This window comes from Staurois parvus, unplaced genomic scaffold (genome assembly GCF_062004578.1).
Source record: "Staurois parvus isolate SC_StPar_1 unplaced genomic scaffold, SC_StPar_1.0 ptg000122l, whole genome shotgun sequence".
NCBI lineage: Eukaryota > Metazoa > Chordata > Amphibia > Anura > Ranidae > Staurois > Staurois parvus.
In genome coordinates, this window is record NW_028317918.1 from 6,654,392 (window position 1) to 6,677,876 (window position 23,485).

The 23,485-nt window shown below is 39.1% G+C and overlaps 1 protein-coding gene across 2 annotated transcripts in view; it reads left to right on the forward strand.

The window, feature by feature from the left end:
• The window catches only part of ABHD18 (abhydrolase domain containing 18), a 51,876-nt gene extending 28,733 nt beyond the window's left edge, over nt 1–23,143 (forward strand). For both annotated transcript variants that reach the window (XM_089672194.1, XM_089672193.1), the window contains 4 exons: nt 2,362–2,463; nt 8,744–9,077; nt 15,153–15,315; nt 22,556–23,143. In XM_089672194.1, the coding sequence (XP_089528320.1) occupies nt 2,362–2,463; nt 8,744–9,077; nt 15,153–15,315; nt 22,556–22,607 (651 nt within the window). In that variant the 3' untranslated portion in view covers nt 22,608–23,143. The remainder of the gene's footprint in view (nt 1–2,361; nt 2,464–8,743; nt 9,078–15,152; nt 15,316–22,555) is intronic.
• The last annotated feature ends 342 nt before the right edge of the window (nt 23,144–23,485 follow it).

A 23,485-nucleotide genomic window follows, 5' to 3' on the forward strand; every position in this document is an offset into this window, starting at 1 on the left:
TCAAGAAGCACTGTCTGATGTGAACCATGCCTCGCAGAAAAGAGCTCTCAGAAGACCTACGATCAAGAATTGTTGACTTGCATGAAGCTGGAAAGGGTTACAAAAGTATCTCCAAAAGCCTTGATGTTCATGTGTCCACGGTAAGACAGACTGTCTACAAATGGAGAAAGTTTAGCACTGTTGCTACTCTCCCAAGGCGTGGTCGTCCTGTAAAAATGACTGCAAGAGCACAGCGCAGAATGCTGCATGAGGTAAATAAGAATCCCAGAGTGTCAGCTAAAGACCTACAGAAATCTCTGGCACATGCTAACATTTTTGTTGACACATCTACAATAAGGAAAACATTAAAAAAGAATGGAGTACATGGGAGGACACCACGGAGGAAGCCATTGCTGTCCAAAAAGAATATTGCAGCACGTTTGAAGTTTGCAAAGAGCACCTGGATGTTCCACAGCACTACTGGCAAAATATACTGTGGACAGATGAAACCAAGATTGAGTTGTTTGGGAAGAACACACAACACTATGTGTGGAGAAAAAAAGGCACAGCACACCAACATCAAAACCTCATCCCCACTGTAAAACATGGCGGAGGGAGCATCATGGTTTGGGGCTGCTTTGCTGCCTTAGGGTCTGGACGGATTGTTGTCATTGATTGGAAAATGAATTCCAGAGTTTATCAAGACATTTTGCAGGAAAACGTACAACCATCTGTCCGCCAACTGAAGCTCCGCAGAGGATGGGTGATGCAACAGGACAATGACCCAAAGCATACAAGTAATTCAACAAAACAATGGCTGCAACAGCACAGAATACACCTTCTGGAGTGGCCCAGGCAGAGTCCTGACCTCAACCCGATTGAAATGCTGTGGCATGACCTTAAAAGAGCGATTCACACCAGACATCCCAAGAATATTGCTACACTGAAACAGTTTTGTGAAGAGGAGTGGTCCAAAATTACTCCAGATTGTTGTGCAGGTCTGATCTGCAACTACAGGAAACATTTGGTTGAGGTTATTCCTGCCAAAGGAGGGTCAACCAGTTAAGTCCAAAGGTTCACATACTTTTTCCTCCCTGCACTGTGAATGTTTACATGTTATGTGCTATTAAACCATGGCAACATCTAATGTTTGTGTAGTATTATGTTCAGCAGACTGTGTTCTTCTATTGTTGTGACTTAGATGACGTTCAGAGCACATTTTTTGCCCAATTCATGCAAAACTCCACGTAATCCCAAGGGGTTCACATACTTTTTCTTGCAACTGTATACATTCTACTGTCACTTAAACCCTTACTCCCCCCCAAATTATTATTTATTTATTTTTTTTTTACCCCCATATTCCCCCCACCATCTCATCCTACATTTCTTTTTCATACTGTTCTTCTTTCCGACCTCCCTTTTTTTTTTTCACACCTGTTATACAACCTTATCATTCATTCTTCACCAACCAAATAGTCATATCTGTGTGGAAGTAAATGCTCTAACTGCAACTATATCATTCACTCAAGTTATAAATACGTAAACCATGACTTTCACAGCATCCAATGCTTTCCCTACCCTAATCTTCATATCACCTCATCATTAAAAATTGCTGATATTCAAGACGTGACAACATACACCTACATCGATGTATCTGCTTTCCTCTGCGTATCCACTGCTTTACATTATTTGCCTGATGTAATGTTCTACCCCATTTTGACTTGTATTACAGTTTACAATATGTCCCGTCTGCGAAACGGAGGCAACATGTCATGTCTATGTTCTGACTGTGATCTATAGCTGTATATGCTCTATATGCTATTTTGTTTCTTCTTATATTAAAGTATTTTTGGAACAAAACAAAAAAAAGGAAAACCTGTTAACCATGGTACAGATTCAGAGCCATCTAGTTACTGTGCCTGCTTTTCTGTTTTCTAAAGGGAAGTAAGGGTCATGTACTACTTTGGTGGGATTTAAATGCAGTAGGCAGCCCATTCAAATGAATGGGCTGCCCTACTGCAATACACAGTAATGTGGGAAAAACACACTGCAACGCATGTGCGCTGCCACATTGCATAAATGTGAATCTAGCCTTATTAGCTCTCCTAGTCCTTATTTAGGGACTACAAAGTGATTATTCTTTATGTTGAGTAAGTGTGTCTGAGTAGTTTGGCAAGATAAAACTGGACAGAGCTGACAACTCTGAAACAAAAACACCACAAAATGTAAACCTACCACAGGAACTAGGAGCAGACTGCATTTCTGGTAGATCAATTTTTTCTGTACTTGCAGAGTCTTTAAAAGGATAAATAATGGGAAAGTGTACATGCATTGCACAGGTGCAAATGTTTTTTAATTTGCTTCGACTTATTTTCTTTCTAGGGTGTTCTAAGCAAAGCTGTAAACTGGAGAGAGCTGGAGAAACAGTACTTTACACAGACAGTTTATGAGGATGAGATCTTGCATTTGCTTGAATATTGTGGGGTACGTAAACAACCTGAACAGTTCCACAGGTGCATCACAGTGAATGTGGTCTTACTTATCGAAAAACTACAAATACCAATGACATACATTATTTAGATAAATGTAACTAAAGCTATGACCACAGATATAATGCTATTTCTCAATAGTGCTGTAACTGAGGTGTACACTTAAGTGTCAAGAACTCAGTATTTATGAGATTATTCAGTGTAGAAAGACAATCTGGGCTCTACCATTACCTGCATTTTTTTTAACCTCCCCTTCTTTGTTCATCATGCAAGTGCTTTTCCTGGATATAAAAGATCACAACTCATGGACAACTTTGCAGGAGGATATGCCCAGAATGGAACCTATGATGGTTGCATCATCCAGGGGTCGAAGACTCCAAGGGGTTTATTTACTAAAGCTGGAGAGTCCAAAATCAGACTCCCTTCTGCATAGAAACCAATCAGCTTCCAGGTTTCATTGCCAAAGCTTCATTGAACAAGCTGAGGTTAGAAGCTGATTGGTTTCTATGCAGAAGGGAGTCTGATTTTGGACTCTCCAGCTTTAGTAAATAAACCCCCAAGAGTCTTGACTCTCCAAGAGTCAATTAAAAAAAATATGTGACTAATTAAGCGAACATAGTGCATACCGTGAGCATACGCTGCTTTTTAAAAAAAAAAAAAAGGTCGAAGCTAGCAGCATGAGAGTGGAGTAAAGAAAAACAAAGCGAATGCATTAAGGTTAAAAAAATAAAAAAAAATGCCTTTAGAACCACTTTAAGTAAGGACCATAAAATGCGGGCCACAGTATGTTTACTCGTAAGACCATTTCTTCTTAATGCTGCTAAAAGCCTTATCCCAAAATATTGGAAGCAATCAATCGCACACCTACGAATGTAATAGCTACTAAGGGTCAACCAATATTGAATCATGGAAGAGTTTATACAAAACAAGCAAAAAGCTATACCAAATTCTGTGAGATCTTGGCCAGTTGTCTGGCATTTAAAATAACGGACTGATATCTGACTGAATTATTCTAATAGTCCATAATTTCAAAACTTACAAAGATGCTATCAAAACACTTCTCCACTAAACACATTGATAGTGGTGAAGATTTATTTTTTTTTTTCCTTTCTCTTATTTTCTCTGATCTTAGACTTTTATGCAAGCTAACGTTTATCCAGAAGTATAGATGGTCTCATACTATTTTTCCCCCTCTTCCTATTAATCTACACGCCTCCTCCCATAGATTAACTCCCTAGCACACCAACACAAACTTCAATATACTTCATTAGCTTCATAAAATCACTGTTAGGCAATTTTACCCCTTAAATGTTTGGAGTCGTGGAAGCTAATCTTCTTAATGTACTGTAATACTACACTGTGAGCCTGCACCCTCTAACCTTGTGTCTTCATGGTACACTTGTATTATTTGCTGTGCCAAGCATTTTGAAATCAATACAAATGTTAAGGAAAAAAGCTACATCCTTATTAATATCTTTTTCTTTTCTTTTTTTTTTTATCATCTTTTTTTCGAAAATTAATTAAAACACCACCCAAGTTTACCCCTACTTATTCTATAAAACAAATTACATATATATATATATAGAAAAAAAAGTTTATATAAAAGAGTTTAAAACTTAGAAACCTTTGAAAAAGCTAACATTGACCTAAACCTTTTAAAATATTTTTATAAAAAATTTGCTAGAACTGACATAGTATGTTTATTAAATCACAAGTATTTAATCTGTATATAAGCACAAAGCAAAATAGTGTAATGCCTAGTACACACAATGAGAAATATGGACAGAAAGAAACAGTCAGAGCAATCATCCGATGCTCTGTTTGTTAGTACACAGCTTTCAAGAGCTGATCATGACAGGTCATGTGAAAATATCTGAAGGGACAAGAATGAAAAATTTTCTCATAAGATAACGGAACGAACAATTTTTGGGTAATTAGTATTTGTACGAAGAAAATCAACTGACCAAGACCACAAAATGAAAGAATACATTACAATACAATCACTTCCTAAGTTGTATTCTGTCCTTCGAGAATATATGAAATAAATGTACAATCATTCGTCCGATATTCTCATCGTGTGTACTAGGCATAAGAATGATGTTGCAATGTATTATAAGTGAAGTTGCAAACATTGTTTGAAGGCTTCATTTACATAAGAACACTGCTACACTGCTCCTGAGACCCAGAGTGTCACGTGCACATCAGAAAGAAGTCTTGACTGCATACAGCACGCTCAGTCTATAGATACAATATTTTATATATATATACAGTTGTGTTCAAAATAATAGCAGTCAGACATCACTAACCTGATCAATCACTGTTTTTGGTAGAAATGATATTTCTACATGGCAATTAATATATTAGCAGGTGTAGTAGAGTAATAGAAATCCAACAGACCCAACAGTCATGACATGCATGCTGCTGATTCTGTGTAATTGAATCACTAATTTGAAAAGGGCATGTTCAAAATAATAGCAGTGGGGAGTTCTATTAGTGACGTCATTTATTCTTTGAAAAACAGGTGGCAATTATTGCCCTTATTTAAGGAAGGAAGGCAGCAAATGTTGTACATGCTGGTTACAGTGCATTTCTCTCTGAAATTCTGAGGAAAATGGGTTGTTCCAGATGTTTTTCCCAGGACTGGATTGCACCAAGTCAGGCTGGAGGCAGGTTTGTCTCGTCTGACACTTGCTGCCATGAGGGCCTCAGGTGGCCAAGTCCGAGAGAGTGACCCTGGTTCTACAGTAAGCTGACTGAGGCGCGTTGTCTGGCAAAGATCCATCTGGTATCACTGGAGGGTTTTGATTGGAAGGAAGCTATCATTCTGTCCTTGGGCCTTGGAGAAAAGTTGATTGGAGAGGGGAAAACATATAAAGAAGTGCAGAAAATGGTAGGCTGCTCAGCTAAAATGATTACAAATGCTTTAAAATGGCAACCAAAACCTGAAAGACGTGGAAGAAAGCGAAAAACTACCATTCGAATGGATAGAAGAATAGCCAAAATGGCAAGGACTCAGCCAACAATCAGCTCCAGGAAGATGAAAGAAGGTCTGAAGTTACCTGTGAGTACTGTTACAATTAGAAGACGCCTATGTGAAGCCAAGCTATCTGCAAGAAGCCCCCGCAAAGTCCCACTGTTGGAACACCCATTTCAAGGGCATTTCCTCTTCAGCATAAGGCAGCATGACCTCTTCAAGTATTCTGATGTATTCAAACTGATCCATGATCCCTGGTATGCGATAAATAGGCCCAACACCGTAGTATGAGAAACATCCCCATATCATGATGCTTGCGCAACCATGCTTCACTGTCTTCACAGTGTACTGTGGCTTGAATTCAGAGTTTGGGGGTCGTCTGACAAACTGTCTCCGGCCACTAGACCCAAAAAGAACAATCTTACTTTCATCAGTCCACAAAACGTTGCGCCATTTCTCTTTAGGCCAGTCAATGTGTTGTTTGGCAAATTGTAACCTCTTCAGCACGTCCTTTTTTTCAACAGTGGGACTTTGCGGGGGCTTCTTGCAGATAGCTTGGCTTCACATAGGCGTCTTCTAATTGTAACAGTACTCACAGGTAACTTTAGACCTTCTTTGATCTTCCTGGAGCTGATTGTTGGCTGAGTCCTTGCCATTTTGGCTATTCTATCCATTCCAATGGTAGTTTTTTGCTTTCTTCCACGTCTTTCAGGTTTTGGTTGCCATTTTAAAGCATTTGCGATCATTCTAGCTGAGCAGCCTATCATTTTCTGCACTTCTTTATATGTTTTCCCCTCTCCAATCAACTTTTTAATCAAGGTACGCTGTTCCTTGTTAGGTTAGTGATATCTGACTGCTATTATTTTGAACATAACTGTATGTGTGTGTGTGTGTGTGTGTGTGTGTGTGTGTATATATAATATATATATATATATATATATATATATATATATATATATATATATATATACAGTCATAGTCAAAAATCAAAAATATTGGCACCCCTGCATCTCTGTCAGATAATGCACTACCTCGCCTAGAAAATTGTTGCAATTCCAAAAGTTTAGACATTCTCATGTTTTTTTTCTCTTTTGTTTGTATTGATATGACACAAAAAATTGGAGAAACAGAAAGCCAAAACTTATAGGCAAAACACAAGGGGGTGCCAACCTAAGTGCAGTATGTATTAAAAGTTTATTTGGAATATAGTCAAATAGCTACTCACAAGTAAAAAAGGGTCGGTTGTATCTAGTAATGCCTGTATCCCGGGAGTGGGATGTGGAGTAAGGAGGTCTGAATAAGAAGCATAAGCTTTGAAACGCGTCACCTTACTCATCACCTGACCTGTCCACATCCCCATTGGTTTCCCTCCTGGTGCGGACTCCCGTGCGTTCTACGCTGGTTACGGCACTGGTCACGGTGTCCTTCGCTGACAGCTTACTCCACATCCCACTCCCGGGACCCGGGCATTACCAGATACAACTGCCCCTTGCACGGGCCCTCTCGAGGACATGATTCAACGCTTGTATACCCTTTTGTACTTGTGAGTAGCTATTTGGCTATATTCCAAATAAACTTTTAATACATATGAACTTAGGTTGGCTCCCCCTTGTGTTTTCTTATATTTCTACAGAGCCTGCTTTACTCCATGGGCAGCTGCTACTGTTAGTGCTCTGGACTATATGGACTTGCTTTTAAATGTTTTTACTTCATTTTTTTAACCATTTACATTTGTGTTTTGGTGTCTCTGTGCCATTGTCTTCTCTCAGCACCCATTATTTACATTGTTTTACAAAATTATAGGCACCATCTCAAAATTGTAAGAAATAATTGCATTCCAAGTTTGTGATGTAATTTGTAAGTAAACTCACCTGTATCAATTAACGGGTGCTGTCAATATAGAAATCACACCGGCAACCAGTTAAAATGGTAAAAAAATTGGCTCAACCTTTCTGTTTTGTGTCTCTGTATGCTGCATGAAGAAGAGAAAGAGCAGCAAACATCTGAGGATTTGAGAACAAAAATTGTGGAGAAGCATGGACAATCTCAAGGTTACAAGTCCATCTCGAGAGATCTTAATGTTCCTGTGTGCAACATTGTCAAGAAGTTTACAGCCCATGGCACTGTAGCTAATCTTCCTGGACGAAAGAAAAAAATTGATCAAAGATTGCAACAAAGAATTGTTCAAATGGTGGATAAAGAACCTCGATCTACTTTCAAATTCAAGGTGATCTTCAGGCACAGTGTACAACTGTGTCAGCTCGCACTATACGTCACAATCTGAATAAAAAGGGATGCTGTGGTTGGAAACCCAGGAAGTCCCCACTGCTGACCGAAACATAAAAAATCTAGACTGGAGTTTACCGAAATTTACCTGAGGAAGCCAAAATCCTTTTGGGAGATTGTGCTGTGGACAGACAAAACAAATTACAGCTTTTTGGTAAAACCCATCATTCTACTGTTTTCAGAAAAATAAATTAGACCTTTAAAAAAAAAAAAGAATACAGTCCGTACAGTCAAACATGGAGGAGGTTCACTGATGTTTTTGGGGTTGCTTTGTTGCTTCAGGCACTGGGTGTCTTGACCATATGCATGGCATTCTGAAATCTGAAGACTATCAAAGAATTCTTGGGGGGCAATGTAGGGTCCAATGTCAGAAGGTTATATCTCATTCAGAGGTCATGGGTCTGGACAATGACCCAAAGCACACATCAGAAAGCTGCCAGAAATGGTTTCAGACAAAGCATTTGAGAGTACTGAACTGGCCAGCAATGAGTCCAGATCTCAATCCCACAGAGCACCTGTGGAGAGATCTCAAAACAGCAGCTGGGAAAAGGAATGCTTCTAATCTGAGAGACCTGGAGCAGTTGGTGAAAGAAAAGTGGTCCAAAATTCTAGTATAGAGCTGTAGGAAACCCATTGATGGCTACAGGAAGCAATTGATTTCAGTTATTTTTTCCAAGGGGTATGCTAACAAATATTAAATTGAGGGTGCCAATAATTTTGTCCAGTCCATTTTTGGGGTTTTGTGTGGAATGTTTCAGATTAGGCTTTTTGTTTCTCCACTTTTTTTGTGTCCTACCAATACAAACAAAAGAAATAAACATAAGAATGCCTAAACATTTGTAATTGCAACAATTTTCTGGGCGAAGTGGTGCATTATCTTACAGAAATGCTGGGGTACCAATATTTTTGGCCATGACTGTGCATACTTTTGTATACCAAAGATCTTTAACTAACTGGTATTCTCTACAGTATATGTATGTTCCTATTAGTTCTTAGAATTCCTTCTTCATTTTAGGCAGATTCGTTCAAGATGGGACAGGACTTTGTGAAAAACTCCCCAAGAAGTGTTGACAGTCTGACCCATTTAAAACTAGCTGCCAGTCTTTTCCGCCTTAACAGCACGCAGGATCAATTATCGCCTGATCCTCTCCAAACAGCAAGTAGCAGTGACAATAGCTTTATGTTCCACGGTGACTCTAAAGTGCCCTATATTGGACAAGCAATGACTGCTGGAGTCAGCAATCACCAAAAGAGAGAGGACACAAAGAAGACTGAAGCTCTGCAAATGGAGTCTTGGCTATTTATGAAAGGTGTCATGGATGAGTGCACACATGTAGGAAACTTCTCAGGTATGAGCTTTGTCCTCCCACATTGTCCTGAAAATTCTCACTTTCATCCCCTGTCTAGTACTGGGCCCAAAAGTAACTAGATAAAAAGGTGATTTTCATTTATCACTGACATACATGCCACAGAATGGTAAATCAGCTTACCATTAGCATGCAAAAAAAAACAAAAAACAGTTAAAATGTATTGTGCTGGAATGGACATGTTATGCACATAATACTGCTTGTGCTTGGAATATATTATGACGCTCTATAAGTGCTGTGGTAGATATGTTTATTTGTTTAGTGGCACAAATTATAAACTCTTCAATAAAAATGTTATTATAAATACAGAAAATTGTGTGCTTAGTGCAAAAGAGGTAACGCAGCGACCGATATTCCGGACACAAGAAAATCCAAAAATAATGAATCTGAAAAGTGTACAAAACCAATATCTCTGTAGTGATCCAATACAAAGTTATATGTGTGAAAAAATAAAATTAATTTATATTAAACCTTAATAAACAATGTGCATCACATAAATTGTGAAATAACATAAATATTTACCTTGTGCATAACAAAAGGGGGAAACTTCAAAGAAAAAGATATAAAAGTCCAAATTTGCAACCTTGAAAATGATGAAAATCCTCTTGTAAGAATCCAAAACCACCTCACAAACAAGTGTTTCAGTTCCCTTACCAAACACAGAAGTCACCCAATTAGGCGGACAACACTTAGGGTACCATTGACTCCACCACCTACACGGTCCTTCACTAGTTATCCAAAGGCAGCACTTCAGAGTAATAATGGGTAGGAAAATGAACAAAGGACCATAGAGTAATATGCTAAAAGCCCATGACTTAATAAAAGCAGATGTATCACAAATGTTACAAAAGGCAACACCGTAACACAAGCAAAACACTTCACATCAGGGATCAACAGTGGGTGTACAAAATCATATGCCACTGGGCTCTCCCTCTTCGTGTTTTGTCTGGTGCAACAGACATCTTTATCCCCTGAAGACGTCTGTTGCCCCAGATGAAACACACGTAGGGCGTAACCTTTATGGGTATATCTGCTTTTTAGCCACTTGAACTCTGGAAAGTTTGACCCCCTTTATGACCAGGCCATTTTTTGCTATTTAGCACTGCGCTACTATAACTAGTAATTGCGTAAATACGCAAAATTGTACCCAAATAAAATTATATATATTTTTTCCACACAAATAGAGCTTTCTTTTGGTGGTATTTGAATGCCAATGGTTTTTGTATTTATTTATTTTTTTATTATATAAATTAAAAAAGACCAAAAATTTTGAGAAAAAAAAATATTTTTTACTTTCTGCTATAAAGCATGTTCAATAAAAAAAATTTAATTTCTTCATAAATTTTGGCCAAAATGTATTCTGCCACATGTCTTTGGTAAAAAAAAAACCAAATCCCAGTATTGTGTTATTTGTCTCAGGTTTGGATTGGACAGCACACGTCTGTTGTCACCTGCAATTTATTTTGTATTGAATATGTCCTATGTTGCTTGTAATTCATTCTTATGTAAATAAACAAAAATGACAATAAAACAGATTAAACATAAAGAATACTTATAGCATCTACAAACTAAGGTGTGTATGTATGGGTGTGTGTGTATGTATGTATGTGTATATGTGTGTATATATATATATATATATATATATATATATGTGTATGTATGTATATATTGTGACAGTGTGACGATCTGTCACCCAGGATTCTCAACTAGGCAGGTTGAGGGGCTCCAGGGTAAGTGTTTGATACGGAGGAAAGTGGCTTTTCACTTTCCTCCTTTGTTTGTAAGGTCTGTTTTGGGATCTGGAGCCTGGAGATTTCAAAGAGATCTGGGAGGGATGAAATCTCCAATCCTGGGACCAGGTTTTGGGATAGGCCAGGAGACTGATTTCACAGGTGTGTGCAGGCCTTTAGAGAGAGTCAGGACCAGGGTTCTGGGCTCCACCCCGGCAGATAGGAGTCAGCAGGGCTCCACCCCGGCAGATAGGAGTCAGGAGGTCACTGCCTGGAAGTCAGGTGGGCTCCACCTAGGAGAGGTGGAAGGCAAAAGCAGCAAGGGGCTGCTAGAGTCTAGCTGTGTGCTAGTGGCCAGCTGTGTGCACGAGCCATAAGTCTTGAAGAAGTCTGCAGGAGACAGACAGGAAGATTGTATATCTGAGAGAGCCAGGAGGCTGAATTTTGTTTTGTGGATGATCGATACCCCTGTGTGGGAAACTTCTGTTTGAACTTTCGTTTAAATAAAAGTGGGCAAAAAGGCCTTTAAAGAAAGCGAGTAGCTGTGTGCATTTAAAAGCTCTACCACTTTGAAGCGAGTTCCCACTATATATATATATATATATATATATATATATATATATATATATACACACACACGCACTGGAATTTATATTTATTTATTTTTTTATACTTGTAATGGCGGAGATCAGCAGCTTATAGTGGGACTGTGATAGTGACACTGGGTGGGAGGTATACTAACTGACACTAATGCGGTGACTGTAATAATTACACTGGGTGGGGAGGGGTTAACATCTAGGGGTGATCAAAGGGTTAACTGTGTTTTTGCTTTTACCAAATATCTGTATGTTCCTTCTCCCAGCTTTGCAGGGAGAACAAACAGATCCTTCCCTCTGCACAGATCCCTGTGTTTATCAACACAGGGCTCGGAGCTGTGATTGGACACAGCTGATCAGATGGTATTGGCCATGAATCATTGGCAAAATCCTGCTGTGTCTAATCACAGAAGGAATCAGCTGGGAATAGTAGTGGTGGTGGAGGGGGGGGGCGCTCCCTGAACCTGAAAGCCAGTGCCATGATTGTGCCTGTACAAGCTAGTCAGCAAGTGGTTAATAGATTGTGTGGTTTTAGTATACTACTCTATGGTCCTTTGTTCTTTCTCCTACCCATAAATAGTTGCTGCCTTTGAATAACCGGTGAAGGATGATCAGGTCAGTGATAGCCTGATTGTTGTCCCCCCAATTGGATGATTTCTGTGCTGTTGATCTCTTATCAATTGGGGATCATTACCATTTGGTAAGGGAACTGGCACACTTATCTGTGAGGTGGTTGGGGATTCTTACATGTGGATTCTCATCATTTTCAAGATTTCACATTTGGACTTTTATTTTTTCCTTGAAATTTACCCTTTTTATTATGCACAAGTTAGTTATTTGTTATTGATATTTCTCCATTTATGTGATGAACATTGTTTATTAAGGTTTAATATGAATTAATTTTATTATAAAATTAATTTTATTTTATCACGCATATAACTGTATTGATTACTACAGAGATGTTGGTTTTGTGCACCTTTTTAAATTAATAAATAAAAATGTATTGAAAATACAAAAAACAGTTAAAGGAACTTAAAACCAGCTGACTAATTTATATGAACTATGTGAAAGAGAAATATTTATAACACCATAAAAGTACTCACAAACCTGAAATTAATAACATTTTTGACATTTATATATCTTTGCTGTGCTGCCAGTTGTTATTTTTGAAGGAAAGAAGGCAACAAAAGGACTAATATTTTTTTTCTGTGGGATCACGAACACAAGTTTATCTGGTGTCTAATAGTAACTTTAAGCAGACCTGTGGGGTAGTTCCAGGTTCATAAACTGGCTCTTCTGGTGCTAAGTTACTCCAAGTGCCTAGGCTTGTATTTAGGATTTAAAAAGCACCCCAGGAGGCTGGACACTGTATGCTGGAAGCTGCAACTGCTAATGATACATTGTCTAGAAGAAATATTGACACATGACTAACAGTGATCACACAGAATTTCACAGCTGCCATCTAGCTATTGCTGTATAGCTGCTACAGGGGAAACAAAGAGGTTTACAGCCTCTCTTTCTATGCACAGGCACTGTGAGATGGAAAAGAAGGATTAGCAAGGGTCTCTTTAACCGTTTCAATACCGGGCAATTTTACACCTTCCTGCCCAGGCCATTTTTCACGTTTCAACGCTCTCACACTTTAAATGACAATTGCGCGGTCATACAACATTGTACCCAAACTAAAATTTTATCATTTTCTTCACACAACTAGAGCTTTCTTTTGGTGGTATTTAATCACCGCTGGGGTTTTTATTTTTTTCTAAATTAACAAAAAAAGACCAAAAATTTTGAAAAAAAACACGTTTTTCTTTGTTTCTGTTATAAAAGTTTACAAATAAATAATTGTTCTTCATAAATTTAGGCCGAGATGTATTCTGCTACATGTCTTTGGTGAAAAAAACCCAAATTAGGATGTATTATTTAGTCTGTAGGAAAGGTATAGCGTTTACAAACTATGGTATAGATCTGAAAATTGATCAATCCTGAAGTACGGACGGCCAATCTAATTTCTTGAGGTCCAAGAATGTCAGAATAGTACAGATATCCCCCAAATGACCCCTTTTTGCAGAGTAGACAGTCCGACGTACTTCATAAGAGGAATGGCGAGTTTTTTGAAGTTGTATTTTTTTGTCATAATTTTTCGGAAAATGAAAAAATTAAAAAAATTATTTTCACTATTTTTTTTTTACATACTGTCACCAGTGCAGTACAGCGTCATCATATAACTGGCATGGCGGTGAACAGGGACACTGACTGGTGACAGTATGAAAAAAAAAATATATATATATTTTTTTATTATTATTATTTTTAATTTATTACATTTTTTTTTTTTTTTTTTTTAAGATTTTTTTTCATATTTTACTATGACCAAAGTAGTACAATGTTACCATAGTAACATTGTACTACTTTGGGGAAGTGATCAGTATTTTTTTTTTTTTTTTTTTACAATTTGCTTATAGCAAAGAATTACTTTGCTATAAGCAAGCATTTACCTGAATGAAATCGATTCATTCAGGTTTTTTTTTTTTTTGTGCTTAGCTGTGATTTGGTCACAGCTAATCACATGACGTGCATGTGATTAGCTGTGACCATTCACAGCTAAGCACTAGTATACAATGGATGGCATGAATGAAGCCATCCATTGTTTACAACTGTCATGTGACCTGCTGTGATTGGTCACAGCAGGTCACATGGTACCAGCAACGGGGGCCGGTACTCAGATCTGTCATCGGCCGTGTCCGAGGTACACGGCGGGTGACAGATCGCGCCGCTGCGAGGCTCTGCATTACCGCAAACTGCGCATGTGTGGGTGCACGCCAAATGGCGTGCACCCGGAATGCCGATGCACTTTTGAAGCTGCCAAACGGCCATTGGCCAGGCGGCTAATGGGTAAAGGATAAGTTCAGTTTTAGACAAAAAGAATAAATGCACTTTTTTTGCAAAAACAATGTGCATTTATTATTTTTGTCTACAGGAACGTGGAAAGCATAGCACCAGCGATCAGTAGATCGCTGATGCCATGCAGGTCTCCTGCAGACCTGTAAGAATATCTGCTAAATGTTCCTTCTCCCAGCTTTGCAGATATTCTGACAGGATGCTTCAATGAACTACCACGGTGCTCCACAGCGCCGTGGTAGTTCAATGAAAACTACAAGCCAACAGCTGCTAAGGCTGTTGGGACTTGCAGTTCATTAATTTATGGATGTCCGTGAATGAATGATGTGACTGTGTGGGCGGAGCCCCGCACGGACACGCTGTTTTCAAATTTGACAGCACAGGGAGAAGCTACATGTTCCACCCTAAAAATGGGTGGAACATGTTACATGTTCCCAAAGGTGAACTTATCCTTTTAGGTCCAATATTCTACAGAAATTTTTAATTTACAGTTGAACTTCAGGTAGATAAGACAGTTAATGCAGTTACAACTTTTAAAATAATCAAATGCAACTGGTTTAGGTGGGCAAATTTGTCTTTATGTGAGTTCAATATAGTCCCCCATATGGAAGAACACAAACCAGTAGGATGGCAGCACAAAGGAAACAGTCAAACTTGGTTTTAATTCTGCACTTTTGTGATGAGCTCATAAGCGTGTTTCTGCTTCTTAAAGATAAACTCCAGGCACAAGAACTTTCATTTAAACATGTTCCTGTTCTATATATTTTTATTTTTTCATGTGTTTCAATCTTGAGATTTGGGTAATAAAGAATATATTATTTCATCTTATTTAGTTCCGGTGGACCCCAGTTTAATTATAGTTGTGCAAGCCAAGGAGGATGCATATGTCCCAAGGGTTGGTGTACGCAGCCTTCAAGAAATCTGGCCTGGTTGTGAGATCCGATATATAGAAGGCGGTCATGTCAGTGCCTACCTCTTCAAACAAGGGCTTTTCAGGTATTCATGTTCATGAACATCTCTTTTGGTTTCCTGTTGTCTTTATCTCACTCAGCTTGGCTAATACACTGTAATAGCATAGAAGCAATTTACTGTTTCCTTCTGTCTTCTTAATGACAAGAGGGAAAAATTGGCCATCAAGTTGGAACATGGGCTTCAGAAGGTTAGTTGTCAAATTGTGGCAAGGATCACCCTGTTTAAAGTGGTTGTAAACCTCATGACATTTGAACAAAGCATATGCCTCTATAGTGTGTACTTAAGAGCACTAAGGGGTTGATTTACTAAAGGCAAATATACTGTGAACTGCAAGTGCAGTTACTCTACATCTGAGTGGAAGCTATGCTGAGTCTATTATCCAGTCATGTGCAAGAAAAAATGCTGTTTATTTTCCTTGCATGTGTTTGGGTATTCTTTGCAAAGTGAAGCTTTATCTCATTTACTAAGCTCTGGAGCAAGTGCACTTGCAGTGCACAATATATTTGCCTTTAGTAAATCAACCCCTAAGTGTATTTCTGTCCACTGCCTCCTTCCTCTATCCGCATAAGTCACTTCTGATTAATTTTCCTGACACCAAGAGAAAAATGGTGACAGGGGAGGGAGCTCCAGCTGATTGACAGCCTCAGCTTTGTTCCTGTGAGCTGTATGGAGAGGGGGGGGGGCTCCCTTCCCTCCAATCAGCTCTCAGACCTCTCATCACTTATGTAACTTCAGCTCTCCACCCCCTGCTTTTCTCAGTTGAGAGATCCTGTGTAAATTCTGCACTTTGAATGAATGTAGGGGAAATATTGCTGCCGACTAAACAGGAACGTGTTATGTAGGAAGATTTATTTTCATCTCTATGTATTACCTGAGGCCAGTCACTTCCCTGGGTATATGGAAGGGTTTACAACCACTTTAAAGCCACACTAAAGCTGGCCACAAATGCATCTATTTTTTTTTTGATCAGCCACCTGGCTGATCAAAATAATTTGTGTTATCTTGCTGGTTTATTGTCGAGCTGTAAGCAAAAAGTTATGACATTAGTAACCATATAATTATTAAGAGACAAATGAAAATTTTTTGACAATCCTTAGGGAAATTTCTAAGTAATATAGTCTACATGCTTCAAACACACAGATATGAACTGTGTATTGTCAGAGGCCTTGCATGGCTCCAGTGTGGTGACTTTTCACTCTCTCCCAATTCCCCCCATGTCAAAAAGAAGTTTGGAATGGCACTTGATAGATGTGCTTGAATATTACGTTAAAACTATATTGTTCTCAATGGAAGAAACTCACACAAATTATATTGGGGTGATATTCTTTAACCACTGGGTTTAAACAATATGTAAATTAATGTCCCCCCGCATGGGACCCTGTGCCAAGAGAATGTTGTCCTACACTGCACATCTGTCAGCTAGAAAAAGTATGCTGCTATCAAACTAAGCTGACAGTGTCAGCCCCCACCAATGACCAATTAGTGTGGGTTCCAATCTTATGATCACCATGACAGCTGTGACACCTATTACTGATAATACTTCTATTAACAGAGCACAAAGTACATACAGCCTGCTGGTGATGCGGGACAAGCACATCTGCCAAAATGCAGATTGAGATTGCCATTATTCTCTATGGTAATTCACAGTTTCCATGTGCTTGGAAATTCTTTAAAAGTAGCACATACCATACCTCAAAGAAACAAACTAAAAAAAACCCACATATGACTGTGTATTCATATGTACAGTATGTATTGAAAAGAATCACCCCCTTTTTAAAATCACGTTTTGTTCCTTTGCAGCCTGAAATGAAGACACACATTTTTTTTTTGTTTTATCCTGCTATATTTACGCAGTACACCTTATAACATCCAAGTGAACGATATAACACCAACATGTCAGAAAAAAAATTCAAAAACAGAATCACTGAGTTGGAAAAAGGATCACCCCCTTATGTCAGTATTTTTGTTAACCACCTTTTGCTTTAATTACAGCCTTTAGTCTGTTGGGATATGTCTCTACTAACTTTGCAATATTTGCCCACTCTTCTTTGCAGAAATGCTCAAGTTCAGTTAAATTTGATGGTGATGGTTTGTGGACTGCAGTCTTCAAGTCATTCCACAGATTTAAATGGGGTCTGGGCTTTGACTAGGCCCTGTAAGGACATTTACCTTTTTCTCCTTCAACCATTGTGTGGTAATTTTTGCTGTGTGCTTTGGGTCATTGTCATGTTGAACGGTAAACCTTCTTCTCATTGACAACTTTCTGGAAGAGGGCAGCAGATTTTCCTCAAGAATTGGATGGTATTTTGCCACATCCATTTTTCCTTCTATCCTGACAAATGCTTCAGTGTCCGCTGTACAGAAACACCCCCAGAACAGGATATTACCACCTCCATGCTTTACTGTAGGAATGGTGGTATTTGGAAGGTGAGCTGTATTGGATTTCCATCACACGTATTGTTTAGTGTTGAAGCCAAATAATTCAATTCTCATCTGACCAGAACACCTTTTTCCATGTAGTTTTAGAATCTTCAAGGTGCGTTTTGGCAAAGCTCAGTCGTGACTGCATGTGGCCTTTCTTAAGGGGTGGCTTTTTTCTTGCAGCCATTCCATACAAGCCACATTTGTGGAAAATTTGTTATATTGTTGTCACTTTCACACAATGACCACTCTGTCATAAATTCCTGCAACTGCTTCAGAGTTGCTGTAGGCCTCTTGGTAGCTTTTCTGACAAGTTTCCTCCTGGCTCTTTCATCCAGTTTGGAGTGATGTCCTGATCCAGGGAGAGTGGCTGTGTTGCACCAAATACCTTCCACTTCTTAATAATAGACTTCACTTTTATTACAGGCATTGATAAAACCTTTGAAAGTTTTTTTTTTTTTTTATCTATCTCCTGACTTCTGGCTGTCCACAACTTTATCCTGGAGATCTTTTGGCAGTGCCTTGCCACCCATAGTTCATTGTTTGCTTAAGTTGCACTACCAGGAACTGAAATGCTCCAGGAAAGCTCTTTCATGCTGAGTGAATCAAAATGACCACAGCTGATCACAGCTAAAAGTCAAATGGCTTTGTGTGCCTTTTATTGGCTGCACCTGATTGAGTTTACAAGTCATTTTTAGAAGGGGGTAATCCTTTTTCCAACTTGGTGATTCTTTTTTTGTTTTTTTTTTTAAATGTTTTTCTGACATGTTGGTGTTATATCTTTCACATGAATGTTCTAAGATGCACCTAGTAAATACGGCTGAGTAAAACAAAAACTATGTATTTATTCCAGGCTGCAAAGCAACAAAACGTGATTATTTTAAAGGGGGGTGGTTCTTTTCTATACCCACTGTATGCCTAGGTTTTCTAAGTCCAAATGTACCCAGTGTTTCAGCATAATTTGCTGGATTTGTCTGTCTAGAGAAGGGACCTCAGAGTTTAGGAACCTTGGTACAATGTTACGTCTATGGGACAGGAGGGAAAGGGGAATCTCTAGTGAATCACAGACAGCAAAAAAATACATTATTATTATACAGTATTTATATAGCGCCAAAAAGTTTGCTCAGCGCTGTACATTATAGTGGGGGACAGTACATGAGACAATACAGTAACAATACAATACACAATGGGTTTGATGGCCCTGCTCCTTGGAGTTTACAATCTAGGGGGGAGGGGATAGCGGTACAGGAGGAAGTGGCTGTGGGGGATGGAGTGGTAGGAGGAGTGGAGGAGATCGGCTGTTAGGTGAGGGCAGGGTAGGCTTCCCTGAAGAGATGGGTTTTCAGGGTGCGCCTAAAGGTGAGGACATAACATTTGTTTTAACCGCCCCATAAACTATATTATAATAAACAAAACAATGTGCGCTATCAGACAAATGTGTATCAATTAATAAACTCAATGAGCTTGCTGCAATAGCACTTAAAAGTCATCCCACACTCAATACAACCAAATGAAAACAATAGTGTTGCGCTAACTTATATAACCATTATTATTATTATACAGTATTTATAAAGCACCAATGGTTCGCTCAGCGCTGTACATTACAAAGGGGGACAGAACATGTGACAGAACAATACCAATACAATGCAAAACATGAGGGGATTGAGGGCCCTGCTCTTTCGAGCTTACAATCTAGGAGGGAGGGGATGGTAGCACAGGAGGAGATAGCTGTGGGGAATGGAGTGGTAGGAAGTGTGGAGATGGTCGGCAAGTTAGCAGGGGGTGGGGTAGGCTTCCCTGAAGAGATGGGTTTTCAGGGTGCGCCTAAAGGAGAGTAGGTGATAATCTGATGGGTTGGGGCAGGGAGTTCCAGAGGATGGGTGACACCCTGGAGAAGTCCTGGAGGCGGGCATGGGAGGAGGAGACCAGGGAACTAGAGAGAAGGAGGTCTTGTGAGGAGCGGAGTGTGCATGCTGGGCAGTACTTGGATATTAGGTCAGTGATGTCGTTCGGGGCAGTATGGTGGACAGCTTTGTACGTCAGTGTTAGGATTTTGAATTTGATCCGTTGCGAATCGGAAGCCAGTGGAGGGATTGGCAGAGGGGGGTGGCGGAAATGGAGCAGTTGGAAAGGTGAATGAGTCTGGCAGCCGTATTCAGGATCGAATGAAGCGGGGATAGCCAGTGGTGAGGCAGGCCAGTGAGGAGGGAGTTGCAGTAGTCGAGTCGTGATATGATGAGGGAGTGGATGAGATGTTTAGTGGTTTCTGGGGTTAGGAACGTGCGTATTTTGGTGATGTTGTGGAGGTGGAGTCTGCACGAGTTTGTTAAAGATTGGACTTGGGGCTGGAAGGATAGGTTGGAGTCCAGAATGACACCAAGTACTCTGGCCTGCGGGGCGGGTTTGATGGTGTCGTTGTTGGATGTGATGGAGAAGTCAACGGGGGGTGGTGTGCGGGCTGGGGGGAAGACAAGAAACTCGGTTTTGGAGAGGTTTAGTTTAAGGAAGTGGAGCGACATCCAGTCTGATATGTCGCTCAGTAGGTGTGTGATTCAGGCGTTACCATAACACATAAAGTGTCCAAAGTGAAAAATATATACAAAGTATTGCATGCAAAGTCCTTTTTGACTGTGATGACTCCAACTCTTTAAAGTGCTTGAATATATTGTGCTTGAATGAGATTCAACAACCCCAAACTACTCTGCTCCAGCGCAAATATGTGCACCTCCACCAACAAGTAAGGATGGTCGCTCACCTCATGAAGTGGACCTATATATTAGTATAGGTCAGTCGAACATATTAATTTAATCCATGGTTTACAGATGGCAGCATAAAGCTGATAATGGCAATACCAAGAAATGCAATATACCAGGATCTCTTCACCACTCAGTTCCCACATGTAGAAAGAAAAAACACGCTCCCATAGCATAATACCATTTATTGGATAAAATCAAGAAGCAGAGTAACACTCACAATAATTGAGATATTCAAGATCGATATACAGCAAACTCCTTCCGGTCCGTGAGCCTGGAACCGGAACTGACGTCACTAAGCTCCGCCCCACTCGTTACGCCACTAACCACGTGGCTTCATCAGGGATAGGCCGCCCAGTGACGTTCACAGGAAATTTATACACCTCAGTTACTATAACAATCGGATCAATATTAACTCCTAAAGAGCCCAGGACAAGTTGAATGTTAACTTATATTGGTATATTTACAATAGTGGTGGAGTATAAACATTGATAAATAATACAAAAATCATATAAAAATACATTCTTTTATACTTCTCATAGAAAAAACTACCTTTTTAACCACTTGCCGACTGCAGATAGCCGAATGATGGCTTCATTGCGGCTGGCCAGTTCTGGGAGGACGGCATATGACGTCGTCCCAGAAAGCGCTCTCCTACGGACACAGCTGATCACGTGATATGGTAAAAAGCAAATCACCGCGGCCTTTTGCCACGAGATCAGCCGTGTCTAGTGACACACTGATCACCGGGAAACTCAATTGCCAAGAACCGGCAGTTGTCAGAGGAGGGATCGGCACCGATCATCAGGACACTGATGATCAGTGCCCTGATGATTGGTTCCCAGCAGTACCGCCCACCTTTGCCCAGCTGTTCCGCCAGTCAAGGGCCATCAGTGCCGCATATCCGTGCCACCTCATCAGTGCTGCCTATCCGTGCCACCTCATCAGTGCAGCCTCATCAACGCACATCAGTGAAGGAGAAAAATTACCTGTTTGCAAAATTTTATAATAGAACCGAAGAAAAACTTTTTTTTTTTTTTAATTTTTTTGCATTTTTTTGTTTATAGTGCAAAAAATAAAACGCCCAGTTGCAAGTAACTACCACCAAAAGAAATCTCTATTTGTGTGAAGAAAATTATAAAAATTTCATATGGGTACAATGTTGCATGAACGCGCAATTGCCATTCAAAGTGCGACAGCACTGAAAGCTGAAAATTGGCCTGGTAAGGAAGGTGGGTATAAGTGCCCTGTAGGCAAGCGGTTAATCAATAACAGCCCCATCTACTGGTAGAATAATATATAACATCCCCAAAAAATTATTGAAATAAAAAATAAATAATAAATTAAATATAAATGAATGATGCATATCATCGCCAAAATATAATATAAACCTACTCCAATCCTAACTTCGAACTTCATATATTAATATATTATCACATTTTTTAAATTCTATTATTATATTTGATAAAAAAATGTAAATAAATATAAATTATAATAGAAAAAATCTAGGAAAAAAAGGAAGCCACATGGTTGGTGGCGTAACGTGTGGGGCGGAGCTTAGTGGCATTTCCAGTTAGGGACTCGCGGACCGGAAGGAGTTTGCTGTATATCTATCTTGAATATCTCAATTATTGTGAGTGTTACTCTGCTTCTTGATTTTATCCAATAAATGGTGTTATGCTATGGGAGCGTGTTTTTTCTTTCTACATGTGGGAACGGAGTGGTGAAGAGATCCTGGTATATTGCATTTCTTGGTATTGCCATTATCAGCTTTATGTTGCCATCTGGAGTCCATGGATTGAATTAATATTCTTGATTGACCTATACTAATATATAGGTCCACTTCATGAGGTGAGCGACCATCCTTACTTGTTGGTGGAGGTGCGCATATTTGCTGTGGAGCACAGTAGTTTGGAGTTGTTGAATCTCATTCAAGCACAATATATTCAAGCACTTTAAAGAGTTGGAGTCTTCACAGTCAAAAAGGACTTTGCATGCCATACTTTGTATATAAACTAGTATAGTTTTTGCTTTAGATACACTTTTATCTGTTGTGAATATAGCTAATGCTTATTTTCTTTTCTTTCTAGGCAAGCCATCTATGATGCCTTTAATAGGTTTCTTCAAAAGTATCCTATGTGAATATGTGTGTAGACTTTTTTTGGCGTGTCCATGTCCATTCCGTTCTTAATAAATTGCTTACCTACTATACTAAACAATTTTCCAGAACTTACGGGAAAGTATCGCCACAGTCTACAGTATGGTGCTGCTTATCTTAGCATTACAGTGAGGAAAACACAAAGCAGCTGCCTCTGTAATGGTCTTTATGCTTACTGAAGGACATGTGGAAGTTTTTCTATTGTCAGTAATGATTAGTTTTTTGATCGATAAGAATTTTGGAAATAACAATTAGATTTTTTTTTTCTTCTTGACCCCATTATGTGTGAAGACATGAAATGCTTTGAAGATTTGTACTTTAATCATTTTTAGCATTTTATACCCCTTTTTTAACAGCTTTCAGTGTTTAATGATTTAAAATTATGCAAGATCAAATGTACCAGTTTTGCACTGTAACTTGAATGTAAATTATTTGCTTGTCAGGAGGATACTTCAAACCAATATCATGTCAACATGCCTTTAGGTACTTTATTAAATCAGTAAACAATCTTGAAGAATAATTATGTGTATGTCTGGTTATGTGTCTTTGTAAAGTTAGACTGTGTGTGCTATCCATTGAGTTGTATTTGACTGTAGGTGATTACTCCATGTTTTCTCATCTTGTGCTGCTTCTTTTAGTTGTTTCATTTTGTCAGGTATCAACTTTTATGGTGTCTAATGATCATGTTCATTAGTGGCCTAGGTGCCTTTTTGCACTAAGCAATCCGAGCGTAATTGCCTTCTCTTACCAGTCCTCATTATTTATTTTTTTTTTTTTTTTAATAAAAGGAGAACTGTCACAAAGTTTACCACCTGTTTCAGAAGCCTGTGATAGAAGAATCATTAACTTCTGAAACAGTATT